We start from the raw sequence: 24,895 nt of genomic DNA, 5'->3' as shown, positions 1-24,895 counted from the left end.
AATCAAAAACTGCTCTGTAGTTCATAACTCAAAATATCAGCTATAAAAGAAATTATAAAACTTAAGGTTTGTTAATAAGAAGCATCAAAAGTTGTGCTGATTTTGCTTATTTTGTATCTTTACAGTACATTTAATAATACATTAAAGATTAAGCAAATGACCATAGTGTATTTATTTAAAACTTGAATCCATCATACATACAAAATAAGTTTTTTTGCATTTCAATTTTTTTTTTAAACTAGCTAAAACAAATAAAGAATATTTAGTTTCAGAATAATTGTAGAATAAATGTATATTTTGTTTGCTTGACAAATTAATGGATAGATACTATTTTGAACTTTCTTTTCTTTTTTAGATAGAAAATGTAATTGGAATTTCAACTTCTCTGAAATGATACCGCTTCGGACTGCTGAAGAAAAATCACAAGCAGACGCATTTACAGTTCCTCAACTGCAGTCACTGAATAACTTTCAAAAAATGTGTATTTTAAGCAAAAAAGGTTATTTTTCCCATCTTAAAAAGTAGGCTATAGTGCCTTTGGTGTATGACGTTACACATAGCTTATTCTGTAAATAAACATATGCCCTTTTCTCCTTCTTTTTACTTCCTCTCAGAGAACCACTTGGGAATAGAGATGGTCCAGAAATGTTTTCCCTATGCTTACTTTATAATTCATGCCCGTTCAAAATGGAAACATAATTATTGCATGATGTAAATGTTCTCAATAACTTGCACTCCATTACATCAGACAAATCATTTTAAGGTTAAGCAGAAATTGTGATGTGTGCCTTCATATCAAAAATCGTATGCAGCCAGTCATCATTAGACCCTTCAGGCCAAATTCCTGACAAAAATATGTTTTTTGAAACAGAAGTGGTAGAATTGATCAAACACAATAAATGCATAGATACCGTTCTATGTACTTTCAATCTCTCTGACTCTTGTCATCCAGTGATATATTTGTTCAGTATGCGTGTCATTTTTTTACTGGTCAAAGCAGGAGGTGTGTGGACTGTGATAACACTGTGTGAGACAGACCACAGCTGTACAGCGGATTTTGTTCAAAGGGTTAGGAACAGCAGAATTTGTTTAGACCAACTGAAGGTCGAATGGAGGTATAAAAGACGTCGGGAAGCATTCGTTCCAGAGCAGAAACTTTGTGACGCACTGCAAACATGCTTACGTTTCTGGTGTTGACAAGTCTTGCAGCCCTGGGTAAGGAAATGACAGCACATACTGCACTGTCTCACCATTTATTATTCATATGTTTTAGTCTCTTTCACTCTATCAGTCAGTCACTCTCTCTGTCATCCAGTCACTCACTCATTTTTAGTTTAGTCAACACTCCACATAATCTGCTCTACCAGCACACGCTCACTGCCCTCATTTCTCCTTTCCTCTTTCTGAAGGTGGAAAGCAAACAATATTATGATGTTTCTGGGAAAACATGTATTGATCATACCTTCTGTTTTCATGTTTTTTTTTAACCAGCGCTGGCTGACCGGGTGCCCGAGCCCAGGTACATCGAGGACAGCTTGGAAAGAGTTGTTGGAGGCGATGTGGCCAAACCTAACTCCTGGCCCTGGCAGGTAATCACTGTCACACCCAACCAAACTAAACGAGCCGTTTCAGCTGAAAATTATGTTTGGGGACTTACCAATACAGTGCCACAATTTCACATTTACAAATTACAATGATGAGGTTTTTGCAGGGATATAACTCTGGTCTGTTTTCTCGCCCTTAGATCTCCCTTCAGTACAAATCTGGCAGCAGCTACCGCCACACATGTGGAGGAACCCTTATTGCCAAAGACTGGGTTATGACTGCTGCTCACTGTGTGGACAGGTAACATAATGACTAACTGCTGCATTCACTCGATATCCTTCGGCTGTATTAGTTTAGATTCATTACTGCGCATTCTGTGATTACTTTGACTTAAATATCCATAGCTACTCTTATCACATACCGAGGAATGATTTATTTCATTGTTTCCAAATGTCACCCGCATGAGAGAACTTCTGAAAGCCTCATTTATAATTGTCATATTCAGACCGCATTCATTTGTTTTATTAGAAAGAAAATAAAGGCTCCAAACAAAGGGATAAAAACATAATAAAAACCAGGAGTTACTAAATGGCATATTGTGACCTTCACTTTTTATGACTTTTTTTCCCTTCAGTTTGATGTAATAGAAAATATTCAGGCTATGCTGACTTGCAATCAAGTCATTTAAAACACAATTAATAATTGATTGATAAAATACTGAGTTTCTCTTTGCTTCGTTTTTTGAAATATTGCAGCAGTAGGACGTGGCGCGTGGTCATCGGGGAACATGACCTCAACAGCAACAGTGGCAGGGAGCAGGTCATGACTGTCAAGACTGTTCACATCCATCAGCGGTGGGACAGCTACAACGTGGCTAATGGGTGAAGATTCTTTCTTACATTCCCACATTTTAAAAGATCTTTAACCTTAACGTTTCAAAAAGTTAAGGTTATTCAATTTGTCTTATTACCTAAACATCTTACATGATGTTCGGACATGGCGTCAGAAAGATGGACCTCTTACCAACGGACAAAATGTCCTCCATAGGAGTGTAGTATTTTCACAAAGTTATTTTTGGGTTCAATCAGTTTCATATCTCCACCTCAGGTTCGACATTGCCCTGATGCATCTGACCTCTGAGGTGACCCTTAACGCCTACGCCCAGCTGGGCTCTCTGCCTCCCAACGGCCAGATTCTGCCCCACAACAACCTCTGCTACATCACCGGATGGGGACGGACTTCCAGTGAGTTCAATGCATGGTCCTGTCAGTTTGGAAGTTTTTTCTGTAAACTCTATTCGTCTTACCTTTCCAATCCTGCCTATTCCAGCTGGTGGCAGCATTTCCTCTCAGCTGAAGGAGGCCTACCTTCCGATGGTCGACCGCAAGACCTGCACCAGCTCTAGCTGGTGGGGCAGCACCGTTTCCGACACCATGGTGTGTGGTGGTGGTGGAGCCGAGAGCGGATGCAACGTAAGTAGCCTCCTATATGAAAAATACATTTGAAAATGTTTCATGATTAAAATGTTACTTTTCAGTCATTTTATAGGAGGACTATTTAGATTTGTGAAGATATACAGTTGGATGTACCAACGTGATCCCATTGTATCAAACACAACAACAAGAAAATATAGATTTCCTGAATATTTTAGCCCTAACAGAAAAACTCTTCAATGTTCTTATATGTTTTTCTATGTTATATCCACCATTAATCGCTCTGCAACAGATATTAAGATGCTCTCTTTAATCTGCTGCCCCTCAGGGTGACTCTGGCGGCCCTCTGAACTGCCTTGTTGATGGAAAATACTCCGTCCACGGTATTGCCAGCTTTGTGTCTGGTTATGGATGCAACACGATCAGGAAGCCCACCGTCTTCACCCGTGTCTCCGCCTACATCGACTGGATGAACATGGTCAGTATTAGGGATATGTTTGCATATCATTTTTTAAATAACAACAGCACTGTGAAATGAAGTAAGAGTATTTATTTAAATATGTTGGATCGTTATTTACTAGATTCTGAATATAGAAATAACTATGGATAATCAAATGCATTTATCATTTTGTGAATAAATTGGCTGCTTCAGATCAACTATAATTTGCGTTCATCTTTTCCAGATCATGAACTAAACGGACGAGTCATCTGTGTTGCAGCACACAAAGCCAGAGCGTGCATTTAGCCATGTTTTCATCGACTGTGCTTCCTCTTTTGTCTGATCTTATTCTACAAAAAATAAACTTCATTAAACTTTGAGTGATGACTCATTTCTCATCAGAAAGTGTTTGCAAACAGCTGTGAATCTTTGTGAAAGGTAACATTTACTTTGCTTTAGGCTTAAACCTATTCTCTTTACATGCAACAACATGTGTATAAAAGCACACTAAAAAATACAAATTCATGGATTTATATTATTTAGCAATACTACTTACATTAACCCTTGTGCCCTCCTCGGGCATTTTTGTACATTTTTCCTGACTTTTTTTTTTTGATTTGGTGATAATTTCTGCTGTGTTACAGCTTTTGGCATGGATTTTTGCAAGAAGTCTTCTTGTGAGTACATTTTTTTAAATCCAATGTCGTTTACTCTTACATGTTTTGTATACTCTCGCGATGTATTTTGCACCCTCTGGACACCTTCGTGGCAAAAATGTACACGCCCATAATAACTACTATTAAATCATCATACATCAATATTTCTTTTTACTTTTTTTCCATGAATCACTTGAACAACTTCTAACATGCTCAAAACTACCAAACATTCAATAATTTTCAGGATTTTAACCCTTTAAATGCCTGTTTCATTATTTGAATTATTTCATTTCTCTTAAAAAAAACACAAAAAAGGATTTTTGAATTTGGGAAAATTGTTTAATCTGTTGGAATAGAGTAGAAATATCAAATATCACTACTTTTCTTCTAAATGAAATGCTGACATTACAAAATGCATGGTTTTATACTGCAATGGCAGTGAGATAAAAAAATGTGGTCTGAATGGAAGTCAATGAGGCATTTTTGAGAGAAATGAAATCATTTAAATAATGAAACAGGCATTTAAAGGGTTAAATCCTGAAAATAATTGAATGTTTGGTAGTTCTGAAGTTGTTTAAGTGATTCATGAAAAAAAAAAAAGTAGAAACATATATTGATGTATGATGATTTAAAAGCAGTTATTTGAGGCGTGTACATTTTTGCCACGAAGGGGTCGAAAGGTTGAGGAGGGCACAAGGGTTAAAGTGTGGCCATGAAAATAAATGTTCTGCACTGGCATTTCTTAGCAAACACCTTTCATGTTTCAGTGAATGGTGTGATGAGGCAACACGCCGTCACACGCTATCACAAACTGAGATAAAGTCTGAGACGGATCACAGGTGTCTCTCTGAACCCTGCAGGCTCAGCAGAGGGGGAACATGAGATGAAGGTCAGCTCAGGATATAAAAATGAGACCTGTACGTGTTTCTGCTGTTCAATCACCACTCTCACAGCTACAGGTACAACATATAAAGGCTCTACTGATATACTTTAATGCTGAAAAAGTTTGTATAAAACCATGTTAGCATGGCATGTTTGAGTTTCCTCTGTGCCTCAGTGCTGGCTAAAGTGGAGATACCATCAAGCTATAAGTGGTTTAAGAGATGATTCACTTTTCCTGGCATTAGCAGATACTGTATAGTATTACATAGCTAGATAAGAACATATAGAAATAAAATAAAGGTTGTATATTGTAAGTGCATGATCCTGTATTTACCATTCAGTAAGGACAATCAAACGGACATTAAGTAATGACACAGCTCTGCTCTATCTCTATAATGATGCCTTACGTGACGCAGGCCTATCTGCCTACTGTGGTGAGATCCTGCCCCATAAACCCCCCCCCCCCCCCGACACATTAGTGGATATGAACGCACCTTATGTCATTATGAAACTCTTCACTCACATAATTCTGACTGTAGCTTATGCAGTGACTCAGTCTCACTGTACCTGTTTGCTTACATAAGCACACTTTCAAGCCTTTTGTACACTACCTAAGTAGGTCAAATGTATGGTACGGTAAACCATTACTCCATTAAGAGGCAAACATTGCAACTTTTACGCCACTACATTTATTTGAGGTTTTGCGTTACCAATTATTGTATTTTAAAATTATTAAATTAATGAATTAAATTAAATTATTATCAAACAATAATATATGCTATTATATTATTACATATTAAGGTTAACAGCTGATATATATGTATATATATATATATATATATATATATATATATATATATATATAGGCAATTACAGTTTTCACGACTGTTAGCGACCAACATTGACATTGCATTAATCAATCAAATTATAATCCAATTATGTAATATTATTCTTTAGTGGGCTACTCTGCATAAAAAAAGTATGTGTTATTTTGCTCAGCCATTTAACTGTGTGACAGAAAAGGAACTAAGGGAACAGAACAAGCACACTTTTGTCTTGTTTTTTGAGATACCTCATATTCCCGAAAGGCAGTGACCTGAGCAAATGCTAACATTCATTTGATATTGTTTTGGTTGGCCTGTCTTTTTGTACTATACTGTTATTTTTTAATTAAAGTTTTCCTTTCTTTTTCCTCCCATCAGAAATTGATCACACAACATTGGTCTTATGTTGTTTATAAAATAAAAGTTAACCTTTCGGTGGCCTCCCTGGTGGTTTTGTGACACTTTTGAAGAAAGTCTGGGTAAGCAGCACTGAGGTTTAACTGGAGAGTACAGTACGGTATGTTCATGATAAAGCTGCCGATAGTGAGAATTGCACACATGTTGCAGCCCTATTCAGAATGGAATTGCAGCTCAGACAGATACTCATTCAGAACGCAGTCAGTCTTATATCTTTAACCTGTTTTCTAATATTTCATTTGGAACTTGAAACACTGGGGTATCTATCCTCCCTAAAAAGGTTTAAGGGCCTATGGGGAGGTTAAAAACAACACATGCATTTAATGTGAATATATTAGTTAAAAACTCAAAGCCATACTTTTATTACTATCGGATTTCCATATATTAAATTGAGACTTAGAGTGCTCAATGTATTCAACACTCAAAGTTCTTTTGGTCATATTTGCAGTTACATTTTTATAAAATCTCCAACTAGCAACTTTTTGTATGCTGCTTGAGCCTCATTATTCCTCTTGCCTAAAGCAAATTGACTCAGCTTCACACAGTCATTGTTGAATTAAACATGTATTTGTTGAGGAAAAAAGAAATAGTATCTTCTCAAATCTTGAAATCAACATAATCTGGTTACTTAGGTCCAACACAGTTCTCTGTCTCAGCAGCCATTTCTACTGTACACTGGGCCTCATTAATACTTATAAAAAAGAATAAGTGTAATTCTGTAGTGTAGCCTTGGGATATTACTCGTTAGGGTTGCATGGTGGATGAGTCAGAGGCCCTTTTGAACCATAACGTGGATCTGCACATTACATTACATTAATTATATGGCATACGGTGTGTGCTGCTCGACAAACGGATCCTCTCTGGATGGGACATTTTGTTCATGTAAGCAACCGGAAATGCAGTCAGCTGTTTTTTGTATTTAAATTAAGTCAAAGGCATCCTTTTGTCCCTGCTGATACTTAATTCAAACATTTAGTAAATACATAGCCTTTTGTATAATAAGGCTTTATCTAAATGCCTTATCAAGGTGACAGCAACCATACACTTTATTCATAAGCATCGATACAGAGTAACGTGCAGTGGTGTAAGGAAACTGAGTACATTTACTCAAGTAGGCTACTGTACTTAAGTACAAATTATTTTAAGGGACTTGTACTTTACTTGAGTATTTCCAACTTGCTACTTTGTACTTATACCCCACTAAAAATCAGAGGTATTAATTGTTTACTCTTACTCCACTAAATCTATTTAATACCTTAAGTTACTTTGCAGATTTGGAAAAATTATGTGAAATGTAATCAACGCTTAAATAAGACTTTAGTTACACCTCAAGTTTTGGTACTTGTCGATGCTAAAACTTTTGTACTTATACTTGAGTAACATTTTGAATGCAGGACTTTAACTTGTTACAGAGTATTCCTACACTGTGGTAGTACTGGGCCTACTCAAGGTAACTGTGTTTTATTTATGGTGTAAATGTGTAGGTTGACTTAAATGTACTACCTGATTAAAAACTGTTAAAGCAATGATTACATAAAAAGTGTGTGTGGGGGTTGAGGCTATGATGATGACGATGTTATAGTGACCTAAAATTAACTAACATTAAGGATACAGTTGGACATTTGTCCAACTTTTGTCCAAACAGTGTTCACAACGTGTTATTATGACTGACAAAACCTCCTACCTCAATGTTGGCTATTTTTTCAAAAATAAATTAGAAAACACAACAAAACTAGTCAAATCAAAAAATAAACTGCAGTTTTTACACTCAAAGCTACGTGCAACCATAGACTGCGTGCAACACAGGGGTCGGTGAAGCCGCCCTCTTTACATTGAGTTACATCAATGAATAGTTTGTTGTACCTGTCTAAACGGCGGTCTGTAAGCTTTTTAACAGCAAACTTCTCAGTCTTCTCGTTTAACTTCTCCGGTCGGTCACTTCAGAGAAACAGCAGGAAGGCTTACACACCTCACTGAAGGCTAGAGTAGAGTTCTTCAGTCACCGCTGGAGAATCTTTATGTCTATGTGGAGAATGCACCATCCATTAGCCTGTTAGCATTAGCATGTGAATAGGACCCAGCATGCACCTGTTTGTTCCCAGCATCTTATGTGCGTTTGATTTTGACTACTTATCGGGTTGGCGTGGCGCGGTGGTGCTTTCAATTAGGGATTTTAACCTGCTTTTAACCCATAATTACATTTAATGACACCTAAATATCAAAAAGAGTAGTAGTGCAAGAGTTAAGTTGTCCTATAAGGCTGGGTGGATGTGGTAATGATAGACACAGTAGACTACATTCAAAACGTCCTTTATGTACATGTAAACAAAAAAACAAGGCAATTCAAGTTTAGTTAGAGCACATTTCAACAATAAGCCATTATCCTAAACATAAAAAACATCAACGCCTGGGCAATAGGACCAAATTGTAAGATGTAATTTTAATACTGTGAAAAAGCAGTCATTAGAAAGTACAAATATATATATGTATAAAATACAATTATAAAAGGTACCATGTTGTTTTATTTAGTAGAAAGCAGCGTGAAACAGAAAAGCCTTGATTTAAAAGAAGTGAAAGTTGCAACTGGCTTGCAGTTTTCTGTGAGTTTGTTCCAAATGTATGCATTGTGCATGAAAACTGAACGCTGCTTCTCCATGTTAAGTTTTGAAGGCTGACATTAACCTGTTGACCCAAGACGTCTGGATTGTTCATAATGTATCCAAGTCAGAAGATTATAAATGTATTTTAGCCCTAAACCATTCAGTTCTTTATAAACCAACAGTAACGTGTGACGTGAAGGTTGAATAATGGAAACACTGACAGAAACATACAGTAAACGGCAATCTCATAGCTGACATGAGCTGAACAAACTGGAAACATGTATGTCCCTGAGTGAGCTATTCTTAGTAGTGATAACTGTGAGACTGACACACACACACACACACACACACACACACACACACACACACACACACACACACACACACACACACACACACACACATGTACTATCAGTAGATGGGGCCAAATGGTATAAAAGAGTAGTGTGCAAAAGGTTTCAGGAGACCGCAGACATGCTTAAGTTCCTTTTGTTCACCTCCCTCGCAGCCCTGGGTAAGAAGTGCCTGATTCTTCTTCTTCTTTGACATTCTGCACACACTCGTTGGTGTCTGACTGTAACGCTTCCTGTGTCTCTGCTTTGTTCAGTGCTGGCTGAGCGTAGACCAGAGCCCAGGTATCTGGAGGATGACAGCGTAGAGGAGAGAGTTGTGGGAGGCGAGGTGGCCAGACCCAACTCCTGGCCCTGGCAGGTACCCTTCACTTTTGTGTTCCTGTTTAAAAAAAAAACAGTTTGATTGTCATATACTAATATATATTAAAAAAAGATTAAAAGACAATCATGTTTTTAACCTTTTTCTTTCTTTTTTTAAAGTGAGCATCTGTGGTGAAAGTAGACTCAACCACAATGTAAAAATATTCTGGTCTCAATAAGCATGTTGCCTTCTTCCAGGTCCTTAGAGAAGATACGCTATATGTATTTATTTGTTTTTATCTTATGTTCACAAGTTAAAAGGAATGAATAGTATTTGATCTTATTTATTTTTGTTGTGGGACACCTCTATTATGAACTCCTACATGAACATGTCTAATAATCCGCAAAACTAAAAACAGTTGAATTGCAATACCTCTGATCCCTAATAATGCATACAATTTAATTGTCAAGTTGATCATATACTGTACATACATATATTCAAAAACAAGTAACTATAGCTGTTAAGAAAATATACTAATATTTTTGTTTAATAACACCTGTGTTGCATTGCAAGGCTTTTTATCTATACAATTATATCTTATTTATAAGTTTGGTCATACTGTATGTTTTGCATGCAAATTCAGTAACGCATTATTTAAAAATAAGTTTAGTATTTCGGTAAATGTATTTCACTTTTTTCTAGATTTCAAATGTAAAATAGATCAGCACAATATGTTATGCATAAACACATTCACAAAGTTCCTCAGGTGCTTTTAAGACTTGTGAATGCCTTAAAGCATTTTCAGTGTTGGGAACGCTGCCAAGAAGCACATTGCTTTAATCTGGATAGTTCAGCTTCTTGTAGTTGTAATGCTCTCTGTTGTCACTTTTGTTAGATCTCTCTTCAGTTCAAATCTGGTAGCAGCTACCGCCACACCTGTGGAGGAACCCTGATCAAGAGAGGATGGGTGATGACCGCTGCTCACTGTGTGGACAGGTGGGAGATTCCAGAAAAGCTGCTGAGCATAAAAATAACAGATATAAGATTGAAGTAGTAGGATGTGTGTTCTCACAGCGCTGAATATTTCTTAAAGTGAATAGCCTAACATTTTGGGTTGAAATTAGACTGGGAACTTTGGGTTCTTTTCAGCCATTCAAATATTAACGTTTTGGACGTCCACAGTTCCAGGAATTGGCGTGTTGTTCTTGGAGATCACAACATCAACTCCCATGAGGGCTCTGAGCAGTACATGAGCGTGAGCCGTGTCCACATCCACCCTAGCTGGAACTCCAACCATGTTGCTGGAGGGTTAGTGTCTATAACTCATGATGTGACCTAAAAATATCACATTCTGATATATGTACAGTGCATATTAAAAAACAGAGTGCATTGAGTTACTTATAAACCTATTAAAGTAACACATATTGTCAGATGGCTTTTTTCTGCCATGTAATGTTGGATATACTAGCTACATTATGTGGACATAAAATTGTAATATTTACAAAATAAAAAAATGAAAAATCCTGACTTTTAGATTGTGTAAGCCTAATACACATAATCATACAGTATTGTATATCTAGAGATGAAATACAAAATTAATCTACAGGTATATTTATATTTTCGTTTTTTTGTCTAACCGGAGGTCAGAAGAAGTAAATTAATCAAAGACATGACCTCTGGCGTTTGATAACTGTAATCATCAAATTAATTCATAAAATAATTGAGAGAATAACCTGCAGATTAATCAAAAATGAAAACATTTTGAGTTGCACCCCTCAACATAACAATCACATCTTGAAATCAAAATATCCTTCTCTGAAACAAAACCATTACATTAAGGAGAAAATATTTTTAACTCCTTGACTTGTGGACATGCTGGTCTGATCCTCAGGTTCGACATCGCTCTCCTGCGTCTGTCCACCGAAGCTTCTCTCAACAACAACGTCCAGCTCGGCGCCCTGCCTCCCTTCGGTCAGGTCCTGCCCAACAACAACCCCTGCTACATCTCCGGATGGGGTCGCACCGCGAGTGAGTGGGACACAATGACACAAGTGCATGATATAACCAAGTTTGGCACTTAAACACAGTAAGAAAGACATCTGTAAATTACATCGCTTTTAAAAGAGATATATGTTAGTGTAGATTTAATGCTATTTTAGGCATTATCACGGTTGTGACAACAGATGTGTTCCTCCTCAGCTGGAGGTCAGCTGTCTGCCCAGCTGAAGCAGGCCTACCTGCCCAGTGTTGACCACAGGACCTGCTCCGGCTCCGGGTGGTGGGGCAGCACCGTGAAGGACTCCATGGTCTGTGCCGGTGGTGGAAGGGAATCTGGTTGCCAGGTAAGCCTACGAGGTCTTAGACAGGGCTGTGTATGCCCTTGCATTCAGTATTTCTTTTGTTAGAATACTTCACTATGATTTGCACTCCTATAATAATGTCAATTTTCAAATAAACAATTGATACCGGATGTGGATAGAGTTAAGAAATGGGAATCTGGTGAAAAAGAGTATAGGCACTGCAAAGACATGCAGCAAACGGTCCGTGAATCAAACTGAGTTCTTGATGCATGTGCAGCAAGTACCACGCGGCCAGTCCTTTGCACACTATCAGTCATTGGTTAGCCACGATGAACAATTTGGAAAGATATTAGCTTTTATATTTTATTCAGTCTTCTTCCTTGCACCTGGTGCCGACATTGCCCAGCCCGCCGTCAGCAGGTCAGTCGTAGATTTGGGTGTGTTATGCCAGGGGTGTCTAATTTAGCTTTGAGTCTGTAGAATTGATCACACTTTAGGCAGATTCCTCAAGAGACACAAAATACTTTTTACATCTTTTTTCACCAGAACACTGAAAAGAACGTGTCAGAATTCAGTCCCCCTCCTATGTGGCAAAGTGAATTTCAACGTCCCCCACTGAGTGTAGCCTGACCCCTTCCTGTCAAAGAAGAGATTTTGGATGACTTGTGGGATTACTTGCTGCATCAGCAGGGGCATAAGTCAGTTAGAATGATCCGGGCTAGTCCTTAAACTGCACAGTGTCAAAGCATTGCAAGTTCATGCTGTGCCAAAACTTGTTTGAGGCTGCTGTAGATCAGGAGGGGATATGAGAAACAAGCTCCACCGAGTTGAGTGCATTGTAAAATGGGGTCTTTTCTTCAAGCTCTGCGAAAAAGGTTATGGATTTTCGCTGCTGAGGTTTGGTGTTTTTGATCTGACTCCAGGGTGACTCCGGCGGCCCCCTGAACTGCAGCGTCAACGGCAACTGGGTTGTCCACGGTGTGACCAGCTTTGTGTCTTCCTCTGGCTGCAACGCCACCAAGAAGCCCACCGTCTTCACCCGTGTCTCTGCCTACATCGGGTGGATGAACGGGGTCAGTATTTAACACTAACATATTAATCTATATTTAAATAAAAACATCTCAATGTTAGTTACACATCATTTAAGTTACAGTACGTTGTTTATATGTCCACTTTATTATACATTCATTCATCCTTACATCCTATGTGTGCAGCATCTTGCGTGGATTATTATGGATAATCACATTAATTTGTCCTTGCTTTGCCAGATCATGGGTTGAGATGGAGAACGATCTCCATGGAGACAAGAGCTCACTCCGGATTCATCTCATTGTCTGCACGACTCCATCAGTATTAAATGTCATATAGTGTGCATTTTACTCGCTTCATTTGTTGTGGTGCATATAAAGATTTATAAGAGCAAAGTTGAGTTGAAGTATAATTTAGAGGCAGAAGATCTATTCAGACAGCAGCGTCAATGAGTCATTTTTCATATCCGGAGGTTTGTGTGAGAAGACATTTGGATACTCAATTGAATTCCAATCCAAACCAGTTAAACTGTCGCAAATAGGGATAATTATATACTGCTTTCATTGGAGCAGTTGACATTCTTTAGAAATGTTTCTTATTGCCAAGGGTAAACAGACTGTGATAAATTCCAACATGGCTCATTTAACAAGTTAATAAAGACACATTACCCTGTTAACAACTAAGCAGTTGTGCAACACGGAAAAGGCTCGAAACAAAGTATAACATTAACTGTGAAAATACAATCAAATTAAAGTTAACATTTAACAAGATTTTGTAAAAGGAATAAGTCTTAGAAAGCAAACTATTAAAAACCCTTGTATATATATAATTCATAATTGCACAGATGTGTTTATCATCATATTCTTACAATCAACATAACAAAATAATAAGCTGAGTTACAGCATCTGCATACTAACGTGTTATGTGGACCCAAACTATCATTTGAGTTTATTAAATTATAATAGTGTGAATTAGGTTCTTTCAAATAATTGAAAATCATACACACATCTCTAACTGACATCAATATTTCAGACATGCTTACTGCACACAATTATATCCTAAGAGGTCCACAAGGATGGAAATATGAAAATGTACACCTTTAGCTAGAGCTATTGTATTGTAGCAGTGTATTCTTATGAGTGTGCTTTATTTTGTGCTTTATTCGGGATTCCTACCAGAAACTCATAGAAGCGCACATTCAGAAAACTATGCAACCTCTAAGATGGATGCCCTAAAAAATATTCTTTAAATGTGTGAACCTGTTTGTCAAATCAGCTCCAAATCAAAACCTAGAAAAATCCCCATGGCTCCGTAAACAATAGATGTGTTTCAATCTGTGGTTACAAATATATCAATCTGTACCAGTCTCAGAGGGAGGAGAGAGCTGTCAGAAAAGATGAGCTAGAATTTAGATGAAAACATCAAAAGGGGGAAGAGGAGCACAACATGATCCCACATAAGATAAAAACATGCACGTAAATAAACAAGATAACAGAAAACCCCAAGCAAATAAATGACACTTACATATATCTGTATACTTAGACAATTTGCCCTTTCGGAGAGAAACTCTAAGTCAAAAATCCTAAAATCACAATCGTGCACTAACTCAGTATTTCCAATGTGACCTTTATGATACAATGTTTGAAAAAGCACATGACACTTACTGTATGGTTGAGGTTTAGTCTGACATCTCTGTGGTTATTAAAGTCAAAATATATATCCATATCCTTCCCAAACCAAAGTTTTAGGGGGGTAATATTCTCTGTGGTTGGATCCCCCATAAAATATAGATTCTTTTTTGTGTCACAGTTTAAATACTCCTTTAGGGTCTTGAAATATTTAAGGTAGTTGCATGAAGATCACTAGAGCACGTTTACTTGTAAGGGAAACATGGATCAGGTATTTTCTGATTCTGGTCATGTCGTACCCAGTGCCATATTAAACAAGAAAAAATGCTGATATGTCTCTGCAGCAGCGTGGCCATACGGTAGTGATAATGGCTTGACATGCTGCAGAAAATGCCTGTCATTGTCCCGCTGAATCCACCGCAGACATCTGGTGTCATTTGTATCTAAATGGAACACACACTGCATGACTGATGAGTAAGAGAAAATTCTAACTTGTAATATACTTTGAGGGAAACAGGTGTCCAACGGAAAACGTTTAAAATAGTAATCAAGTTAAGTATTGCACCTCAAAATTGAACTTGAGTAAATGTTCATACTTACTTTAAACAACCGTCAACATTAAAATACATAGAGAGAATACTTTATTTAGAGTTACACCATGTAGCATAGCACCTCACTATGTTTTGGATTAAATATTTTTAGGAGTAATTGTCTATTATCTGTAAAAATAAATTGTATATATATATATAACGTGTACCTTTTTTTAGGAATTGGTGATTATTTTGGGGCTTTTTGCCTCTATTAGAATAGCTGAAGACAGGCCAGGAAAGGGGGAGTGAGAGAGGGGAGGGGGGACAGCATGAGGCAAAGGGACGTGGCCTGTTCATCCTGATGAGCTACTTTCTAACAACAACACAATGGCTCTTTAGATAATTCATAATTTCACCACATCACTTTGAGATATACAGTGAAGACTCTGAAAATAATTACCGATTATAACACGAGTTAATCAGCACAAATAATAGCTAACAACATTGCAGATGATGGGACTAAATCAAAAGGTCATCTCTAATATCTCTGTGGGGAGGTTATGTTCCCGGCTATAATGAGAAACAACTCATTACGACCCATCTATTCTTTTTTTGCTTGATTAATCATGTTCTTGTAATAAAAAAGTGTCACTGTCAGGGTTATTGCGGAGAAAATTATTCCTAACAGTGTCAAACTTTATGTGAAGGAATTATTTTTTCACATTGTTTGACTCAAGATCAACACTAAAAGGGTTCCTTATTATAAGTTGTTAAAGTCATCCTGGGGAGGACTTCATGGCAATTTCATCCAATAATTGTTGGGACATTTCACTCAACATCAAATATGTCAATAGAAAGAAAGTCAGTGGACTTTTAAAGTAACTCAAATTCATCCTTTGGGGATCATCTGTGCAAAAAAATCCATGGCAATACATCTATTGCTGTAAATACTTCAGTCTGATCAGCAGACCAACATTGCCATCCCTAAAGAGTCAGTGCAAACACGGCTAATATCAACACCAACTTTTAAAAACTGTCTCTCTTACTTCATACCTACTCTCTCAACCTTTTTTCTTATCATTGAAATGTTGGCAAAAAGAATGTGTGGTTCTGTGGACTTTCTTTGGCAGGAGAATGGATCTAAGGGTTATTTTTTAAAGGTCGAAGACCCCTTTGCTGAAAGAGAGATGGAGCAATGTGACAGTGCCATGTTTAAAAATACCATTTTATGGTGCATACAAAACTAAGCAATTCAAATATAGCTTATGTGATTGCAAGACGATATCAGGGTAACAGTTCACTCATCATCAATCTTGTGAAAATGAAATGTATTTTCGTCTAGCTTTACAGATTTTATCTTGGCAAATTATACATTAGATTCATGTTTTTGTGAAGTGTATTTTCTAACATTGTCTGCCCAGCTGTCTGTCTCTGTGGTGGAGGAAGGTGTTGGACGTGTCAGCACCACGCAGTCTGTACCTGAGGCAGCATTCTCTCTGGATGTCAGGTCAGTCTTATATAAGCTCCTTTCTGCTCTGTTATGTGCTTTTCTTCAGGGATCTAAGCCTCTATGTTCGGTACACCTCTGATGTACTGTGGGTCTGCAGGAACGTCCACTGATGGTGGCACAGTGTCATCTGGTGGAGGCTAGGGAAACTGAAACACGTGCACGCTGCCTGCATCTCAGCCTACATCAGCTACATAAACCAGGTCAGTAAAGGGACAGTCTGTCAACACTGATCAACTCTATTATCTATAAATAAAGAAAAGGGAAAGTGTGTGGAAATGAGCTGGCCATGACTCAGTTTACATTAGATAATCCTTTATAGTCTGTTTCCTTGAAAATATAATACTTTAAAATCTTGTACAATGGCATTTCAGACCACCTCGTGACAACACTGCACCACTCCTGCTGCTTCTTCATCATGTCCTTTATTAAGCTGATTTAGTAGATGCTGCTTAATACTAAACAACAAATTGCAGACAGCATGAGGTATAATAAAATAAAATCAGCACAAAATGAAACTCTGGGTGGCAGATAAATAAAATATGTTTAATGCATGTCTTTAGTGGCAACATATTTCACATAAATGAGTTGGAATTTCTTGTTTATGCACAGTCAAAATGTGCATAAATGTAATTAGTCTATGTATAATAATGTATTATTAGCAATCAAATGCACTTATTTACAGATGAAGAACATAATATATACAGTATATCCTACAGTGGGCACAATGTGTTCCCTTGTTTCCCTTTTACAGTCCAAACATGTCCGATAGGTTAACATATTTTAATGTTTCATTAAGGCACAATAGAATAATAAAAATAGATAACGGTAAAAATGTACTGTTATAAGACATGTTAAGCATTGCAAATATAAATATCTTTGGAGTTTATCAAATCTCTGAGACCCTCTGCTACATTTAGTCCTACATGGATCTTAACATGAACATTGTGTCCAGCTTCATATTGTTTTCTAGCAGAACTGATTTTAATTCATGTTAGATATGTTGGCAGTTATTAGGACACCAACCAACAAATGTCATATTCAGACAACTTTTTGTTGTCTTATTTGTTATCTGCCTATTGATAGCATAGTCTTTTCTTGTCAAGAGTATATTCAATTTTTATGCTCTGCCATTTTCCTTTTCACTCAGGAATCTTTTCCTTTACTGCTCTTTGCATAGTTCATTTATATTCATACGGTCAAATGATGGTCTCTATTTGGCACTCATTTGAGTCGCTACAAACAGACCTACATATTTCAAAACTTGACACATTGCACAAATGCCCTGACAGCTTACAGTTTGGGGAATCTATTTAAATCCATCACACCATGCCCTCGATGGTGTCCAGCTTCGGGGAATGCTCAGCCTTAGTGTGAGGCATTTCCTGCTGTTCACAGACCTGCTGGTACTCTTTCAGCAGCTTCACCACCTCGACATGTCCGAACTGCAAGGCGTCATCCACCGGGAGGTTGCCCCACCTGCACAGCAACCAATACAAAAAGGTAAAGGTGAAGAGAGTAATCAGCTGATTAAACATACAGGGGGATTCTCAGCAGTGCACATTTAAGAATTCAACTTTTTTCAAATTCAAATGAGAAGAGGTAAAGACAAATTAACCTCAAAAAGATTCACTCTTAGGATGTATTTATTAATTTACACTGGAAATTCTGCCAATATGGAATAGGGATCCACATCTGGCTCAGCACGGAAATAGTTGTTCTTTGTGTGAGCATGTTTATAATAGAGATATAAAGTTAGTGATAGCAAGTTTCCAAATTGCAAAAAAACCAACTTCTAAAAGTTCAACTTCTACTAGACGACTGCCATTTGGTAAGTGGAATTTTACGTAAATTGTAATATAAGCTACTTAAAGTGCCTCCTCTAAGTGGTTGTCGTTATGTCATGCATGTCTTGCTCTCAATTATAAATGGTACCATTTTTACTGAATTGCAAAAACATTTTTTTACTTGATTTGCTCAGGGAAACACTGATTAGAAATCACCTCACGGGTGACGGATGGGAAGAGGAATCTACTGTTACATTTAATCCTCAGCAAAATTAGCTCACAAAAAAGAATAGGAAATGTTTTAAATTCCATTTGAAAACAACATAAAACAGACAAGAAGTCAAAATATGTGATCCTGTTAAAAGGCTTTATTTAGCTGTTTAGAAATGAAAGAAAAGGATAGAAGGAAAGTTCTCACCTGTCTTCTACAAATGGATTGACTTTGCAGGTTTCAGTAAGGAACTTCACCACATCTACATGACCTGAAAATAAATCATAAAGACAACGGTTTAGTTTCCCTTCAGATAGAGTTAGAGACAATCTTTATGTAAAAACACTGTTTCCACTTGGCGTCAAAAACAATGCTAGAGCAGCATCCCGCTTTAAATCATATTGCCCCAAGCAAGCAAGCCATTTATGATTTACAAGTTCTCCTCATAAAATGACAAATAGTGGGTGAAATATAGCTGCTGAAACACACACTACATGGGAAAAAAGAATGATCACTATTCCTTCCAGTCATAATCCAAATCAGAAACAGATTTAAGAGTGCACAGCTTTTTCATTTGGAGGAAAAATATAACACCCATTTTATCTTGTAAACAGATGACTTGCTTACAAGGCTCTTTTTTAAGAAATGTTACTGTTGAAGAAACAGCAGCAGAGAAATAAATCTGTGCTGTGAATAAACTTAAAGCACAACAACAACAACAACAACAAGATGAATAATCAACCAAAGGCTTCTCTGAGTTATTAGTGGATTTGTGAATGTGAACCAAAGCAACGGTGCCTCCATAGATCCACTAATTATATCCATTTACATACACTGCAAGTAAAACACAAGTACCCTGTCAACTCAAATTAACTTAAGTGTTTGATACAGGTTCGCTTGAGTGGTTTAAACCAATCCTCATTTGTTTTTGTTTACTCTGTCTTTGCCTTGTGTTTTGGGAAACCGCTCTAAATTGATTCATGGCAGCCTTTCTGTGTACATTACTCTTGCTTAAGTAAAACAGTAATGTTTTTCACCTGCTTTGATGTTGGGCCCAGCGTTTGAGTCCACTGTCTGTGGTAATGGTAGTTGTATATCAGGATATCTATAAGTGTCTTACATATGGTTAATTTATTGGAGTTCATACTTGTCTTCTTTTTATTTAGCTCATTCCCTCATCAGCCCCACAGTACAAACACCACCTCACTCTCACTTGTCCCCTGCAAGATTGTGTTACGTGTATTGCCAAGCTCTCCAGCGTTCAGTTTGTATTAGCCGGTATATCTGCTCTGCCCGTTTCTGACCCTTACTGCCTGATTTCGGACCTCGAGTTTTCTGCCGAATTTCTTTGCCTGATTGACAGATCCCCTGGCTTTGGATCCCTATTCTGACTGTCCCCCTTCATTGGAATTGTTTGCCTGACTGATGGATATCCTGGTTTTGACCCTGCTTGAATCAGGCTTAAGCAAAACAGTTCTCGAATCTTCTGTCTGTATCTGAGTTGCGCTTCCAGTCCCCACCTGGGAACATTACAGATTTAATGTTGCTCATTCACTAATTATCAGGACAGATCATGCAGAGCTCACCTTCTGCTGCAGAGATATGTAGAGCGGTTCGAGAATCATAGTCTTTCAGGTCCATGTCCATGGATGAGAGAGCAAACCTGAACGAATAAATAGAGTAAGTACAATTGATTATACTTTTTATACATAAAATAAAATGTTTTCCCACAGTCATACAAATATGAAACTATAAAAACCTATTTCAGCATTGACTTGCAAGTGGCTCTGATTGTTTTAAATGATGTAGACAGACTGTGTTATATTTCACAAACCAGACTGAAATAAATACATAAAGTGTCCTCTAAATATGTGAGATCCATGCCAAGCAGCATTAAAGCAGTTTAATAAACTGAACTAAGACACTTGTGTTTTCCATTTGTATCATTTGTTGGCCTTCTTATTGTTTTCAGTACCCACGCCTGCTGTTAACATTATAAAGGTAATTTGTTAGACAAGAAAAACTATTTTCAGGTTTGCTGGTGATGTACCTTCTCAGGGCAGACACATCTCCACTGTAGGCAGCGAACATCAGGTTAAATACAGACTTGTTCTGCAAAACACAGCAAAGAAAACGTAAACATGGGAGGCAGAAACCACATTTGACATACAAGCAAGAACAAACAAATAAACAAACCCTGTCATCTCCATCTGGTCTGCGAGGATCCTGCTTCTTCACAAAGTGCCTCAAGTTGTCATAGTTGTGGAAATTGAAGAGCGAAACGAGCTCCTGAGGGCGATAAGAGAGGATATAACTGTTAGAGGAAGAATACTCAGGAAAACCTATGTATTATTTGTATGCTTTAGGACAAAGAAAAGTATTATGCAAACAAAAACAAGACAAGATTTAAGAGGACATATTCTGCTCATATTAGTATTTCATGTCTCTGCTGTGACATGTCTCCATGCTTTAATGTTCATTATTACATGGTTTAGTTGAAAACTCGATTCTGATTGGTCAATTCAGAACACGTGACACGTTGTTAATCCAGAACAGACAGACCGCTGTCAAGGACTTATTGACCGTTGTTAAGGACGCTCACATCTGCACAAAGAAGTCCGTTCGATTTAACTGTGTATACAGTTTTGGCCGAAAAGCAAACTGCATGCAGTTTGCTTTTCTAACTGACAAGACAAGAGCGACAAGGAAACAGCGGAGAAGTAACGGGCAGAAACCCTCCTTTTTACGCAGCGGTCCAGACATAGACATCAGACGGCGACACATATTCAGTTGCCAGTTACTTTGGCATTAGGGCAGGGATATCTAGATACTTTCCAAGGTTTGACATAATGAATTGTGCTACTTTTAAAGCAAGCAACGATGTTTTCAAATCTGTAATCAAAAAGCTCCGCCTTTCTGCCGTTGCTACGTTTTTCAAACGGTAACAACGGACTATTTTCCTTAGCAGATCTAGATCCCGCCGCTTCGCGTCGGGCTCCTGATCAGCCTGTCGGTGTTCTTTTTCCCATAATGACCGCGTCGCTGCACATTATCCCTTACATAAAGTCTTTATTTTTCTCATACCGCCTGTGCTACAGCACCTCTTTTCACCCTCTGTCTGAAACCAGAGCCCAGTCTGCTCTGATTGGTTAGCTGGCCGGCTCTGTATGGATTGGTCAACTGCTTAGAGATGTTATGAGCCTTTGCAGACAATAAACATGCACAATAAACGATATAACACTCTACAAAAAGCATTATCGGGCCCCTTTAACAGAAGATTTAAACCTATGGAGTCACTGATGGGATGTAAACTGCTACATCACAGGACACTGGTTTTACTTTATTAGTTAAAAGCCACAAACTAACTCTGCTCCAGTAATCATTGTAAGCACCTTCCAACAATCAATAATACTGATTGTTTGAGCCTAAACTCTTAAGTTTCTGGTTTTGGAAGAATAAACCTTAATTGTGTTCTAAATCCACTTTAATGTGTTTAACTAAGCAGGTCCTTATTGATTTCTTCAGCAATGAAAGTTACTTGTAAGATTTAAAAACTTCAAACTTTGGAGCCATTGAGTGACTATATAAAAACACACCAGCAGACAGCAATACCAAAAACATATGCCATCAGATGCTCTGACATTGTGCTATAGGGGCCTTATTTAAGCATCTCTACTTTACCATAAAGCGTATAAATACAAAAGCACAACTTAATAAAAGGTAACATATTGCCCTCACCAGACAAAAGTGTATTCCCCGAACACTGTTTCCCACTCTGTCCAGAGGAGGAGACCAACACATCACCCCCATGACGTTGGGGATCACCAGCAGAATGGCGCCGGACACCCCCGATTTGGCCGGCACTCCCACCTAGGAGATGAGAGTTTACTTCACTTCACAAAAATATTTAATTCCCACAGAGATCCAACTGAAGAGATTCTATGTTTGATGCTTCTGAGCTTGCACAGCCACTTTGATCTGTACTCACATGAAAAGCCATCTGGCCAGAGAAGTCGTACATGCCACACGAGTGCATAAGACTCAAAGTGTTCCGCACTGCCTCGGCACTCAGGACATGCTCGCCTGTGATTGGACAGATTCCTCCGTTGGCCAGTGTGGCAGCCAGAATACTTCCTGACTCACAGGTCACCTCGATGGAGCAAAGCTAAGAACAAAAGAGGAAAATACATTTTAAATCAATCTCACGCTACTCATGATTATTGATTGAATAACCCTTCATAATAAGCTCCATGGCAGAGCAGTTTACCTGGAAGTAGAAGTCCAGGGCATCGATCATATCTGCTCCTGGGGGAAAACACTGGTGAAGGAACGATAATCATTATGACTATTGGATTGACTAAAGTGTGCTGGCCTAGCGCTGTTCAATTATACTATGATTTATCAACCAGCAAAATCTAGATTATACGTGTCAGGTTGCAAAACTCTCTTATTCTGGCCCCTTAAATAGGGTCCAAAGCAGGGTTCGAGTTATGTGGGAGCCAATGGGAGCTGAGCTCCCATAAGGAGGGGTCTGAGCTCCCACGGACGCAGTGAAATCATACATCTGTGGGGGTCGCTAATACATTACCAACAACAACCATTATTTTAATCACAAATAATGCATGTGTCAATGTAATGAGTATTATTGAAAAGAAAAACATGTTTTCCAAAAGAACAACGCATCTCTTGAATAACAATATGCCTGCGCTGCACCTCCAAGGTGCGCAATACTTTATTGCACAATCTATGCCTGTGAGCGTGCAGCGCGAGCCGAGATGAAGTGTGTGTGCGTAGTTGAACCTTTTCATACAGGGCCGTGGTAAGTAGGGGTGCTGAGGTGCTGCAGCACCCCCTGATGGAGGACAGGGAATCTGCACGTCCACAAGATTAAATGGAAATATAATACAAATATAATACAAAAAAAACGAATTTTCGGCCTTGATGTTCACATTCATAATTAAGTAAAGATAACACCCTTTTCACCCCGGTTACATTTTCCATGTGCCCTGAGAGGCTCAGTGAGGTAAAGGACTCTGAGTGTTTAGATAGTTCACTTTAGTCTAAGTTATCTCAGTGTGTCTCAAACAGTTTGGTCAATTTATGTAAACAAATATTTCCAAGGCACACCTTTATAATTATTAGGATAAATAAAAACAGGTTTGAAATCATTCCAATGTATACTATAGGACAGTAAACCAACAATATCCTTTAAAACTGGAGAGATTAAAAAATATGGATAAATAAATAAATGTTAACTGGTCAAATAAGATATAATTGAACCAGCAAAAATCTTGCCTAGGGCAGCAAACTGGTCAGAACCGGCCCTGGTGTCATCCCCACAGCACCCCCCATTTGAAACATGTTCCCACGGCTATGTACAACAATACGCCCAAGCTGCCCCTCCTTAAAAGAAATGACAGCTAGTATCTACCTCATTGTTTAGAAAACTAGGTGTGTCTTGTTCTTGTTCGATCAGATGTTTCATGATTCAACATGTCTCATTGGGCCGTATGAAACAACATGCTCTATTCCAATGCTCAGTTGCTCTCGGTCGGATTTCCTACTAACGTAATAGACACTTTGGACATTTATTAATCCTAGTAGATTGTGAGTCATCAAGTTTATTTATAGAGCAGCTTTCAACACAAAGCAATTCAAAGTGCTGTACACAAATATAAGACAATAAGATCGAACAACACTAACATGTGTAGTCAAATTAGTCTGAAAATGATTGAGAAATGTTGCTTCATTTGGATGGAAAATGTGCGAGGCGAAAATGTACCTCACTCTTAGTTTATGAAATCATCAACTCACTATATAAAAAAATGAAAATTGGCATCAACAGCACGGAAACAAAACCGGTTGCAACCATGTTGTCAAAGTAGCAGCAAAAGAGCCGATGTGATGTACTGCCCGCTTGTTTGTTTGAGAGCTTGAACAGCAAGTGAAGAAATGCATGGCTGACATGTTGATGTGTGGTTCTGTTGCCTCGATATGCATTGAATACAAACTGATGATTATTTGCGATGCATTTATGTGAAGCAGTATTTTATTGGTGTTGCTGGTTAAGATAAGTATGATGTAACTAATATGTAGCTTTATCAATAATGCCGTGCCACATTTTATAAGCTATTTGTTTTGAATGTAAAGTAGTGAAGTGGGAGTTTAAACTAACAGAGATTTCATAAGTAGAGCTACTTCCTTAGGCCCGGGCAGCCGGAAATATGTTTTGTGTGCACACTTTTGGGCCTTTGGGGACTCCGTAGAATCACCGCAGACAATTACATTTCAGGAAGTTACTTTGGACCTTGCATGTCAAGTTTCATGCTATTTTTTGCTAAATAAAAGTAAGTGTCTGTCTGGAAGTTACTTTGGACCTTGCATGTCAAGTTTCATGCTAAATAAAAGTCTCTCTCTCTCTCTCTCTCTCTCTCTCTCTCTCTCTCTCTTCTC

At 38.0% G+C, this 24,895-nt stretch overlaps 3 protein-coding genes across 3 annotated transcripts in view; 2 read left to right on the top strand and 1 right to left on the bottom strand.

Annotated features, from left to right (window-relative positions):
* Positions 1 to 1,013: 1,013 nt before the first annotated feature.
* Positions 1,014 to 3,797, top strand: LOC117489345 (elastase-1-like). The gene is made up of 8 exons (XM_034138561.1): positions 1,014 to 1,215; positions 1,492 to 1,589; positions 1,745 to 1,845; positions 2,301 to 2,426; positions 2,653 to 2,789; positions 2,875 to 3,017; positions 3,307 to 3,456; positions 3,662 to 3,797. The coding sequence occupies exons 1-8, from the start codon at positions 1,176 to 1,178 to the stop codon at positions 3,671 to 3,673; spliced, it is 807 nt and encodes a 268-aa protein (XP_033994452.1). The 5' UTR covers positions 1,014 to 1,175; the 3' UTR covers positions 3,674 to 3,797.
* A 5,464-nt stretch (positions 3,798 to 9,261) lies between these two features.
* Positions 9,262 to 13,174, top strand: LOC117489700 (elastase-1-like). Its single transcript, XM_034139189.1, has 8 exons — positions 9,262 to 9,310; positions 9,404 to 9,507; positions 10,346 to 10,446; positions 10,633 to 10,758; positions 11,342 to 11,478; positions 11,650 to 11,792; positions 12,674 to 12,823; positions 13,019 to 13,174. Exons 1-8 carry the CDS (start codon positions 9,271 to 9,273, stop codon positions 13,028 to 13,030), a joined length of 813 nt encoding a protein of 270 aa, XP_033995080.1. The 5' UTR covers positions 9,262 to 9,270; the 3' UTR covers positions 13,031 to 13,174.
* A 3,795-nt stretch (positions 13,175 to 16,969) lies between these two features.
* gls2b (glutaminase 2b (liver, mitochondrial)) overlaps positions 16,970 to 24,895 on the bottom strand; it is a 16,706-nt gene continuing 8,780 nt past the window's right edge. Inside the window, exons 11-18 of the mRNA XM_034139526.1 lie at positions 22,710 to 22,760; positions 22,431 to 22,607; positions 22,181 to 22,312; positions 20,639 to 20,731; positions 20,493 to 20,554; positions 20,029 to 20,105; positions 18,650 to 18,713; positions 16,970 to 17,923 (exon numbers count right to left, since the gene is read on the bottom strand). Coding sequence (XP_033995417.1) covers positions 17,767 to 17,923; positions 18,650 to 18,713; positions 20,029 to 20,105; positions 20,493 to 20,554; positions 20,639 to 20,731; positions 22,181 to 22,312; positions 22,431 to 22,607; positions 22,710 to 22,760 — 813 coding nt within the window. The 3' untranslated portion in view covers positions 16,970 to 17,766. The remainder of the gene's footprint in view (positions 17,924 to 18,649; positions 18,714 to 20,028; positions 20,106 to 20,492; positions 20,555 to 20,638; positions 20,732 to 22,180; positions 22,313 to 22,430; positions 22,608 to 22,709; positions 22,761 to 24,895) is intronic.

This window comes from Trematomus bernacchii, unplaced genomic scaffold (assembly GCF_902827165.1).
Source record: "Trematomus bernacchii unplaced genomic scaffold, fTreBer1.1, whole genome shotgun sequence".
NCBI lineage: Eukaryota > Metazoa > Chordata > Actinopteri > Perciformes > Nototheniidae > Trematomus > Trematomus bernacchii.
The sequence above is the reverse complement of the archived record's forward strand: the minus strand, read 5'-3'. Positions and strand labels throughout refer to the sequence as shown.

Bases quoted from the DNA above. Each gene is read 5' to 3' on its own strand.
- LOC117489345 (XM_034138561.1), top strand. From the start codon at position 1,176: ATGCTTACGTTTCTGGTGTTGACAAGTCTTGCAGCCCTGG. The intron at 1,846-2,300 runs GTAACATAATGA...GAAATATTGCAG, and splicing joins GCTGCTCACTGTGTGGACAG to CAGTAGGACGTGGCGCGTGG. The intron at 2,790-2,874 runs GTGAGTTCAATG...TGCCTATTCCAG, and splicing joins CGGATGGGGACGGACTTCCA to CTGGTGGCAGCATTTCCTCT.
- LOC117489700 (XM_034139189.1), top strand. From the start codon at position 9,271: ATGCTTAAGTTCCTTTTGTTCACCTCCCTCGCAGCCCTGG. The intron at 10,447-10,632 runs GTGGGAGATTCC...GGACGTCCACAG, and splicing joins GCTGCTCACTGTGTGGACAG to TTCCAGGAATTGGCGTGTTG. The intron at 10,759-11,341 runs GTTAGTGTCTAT...TCTGATCCTCAG, and splicing joins TCCAACCATGTTGCTGGAGG to GTTCGACATCGCTCTCCTGC.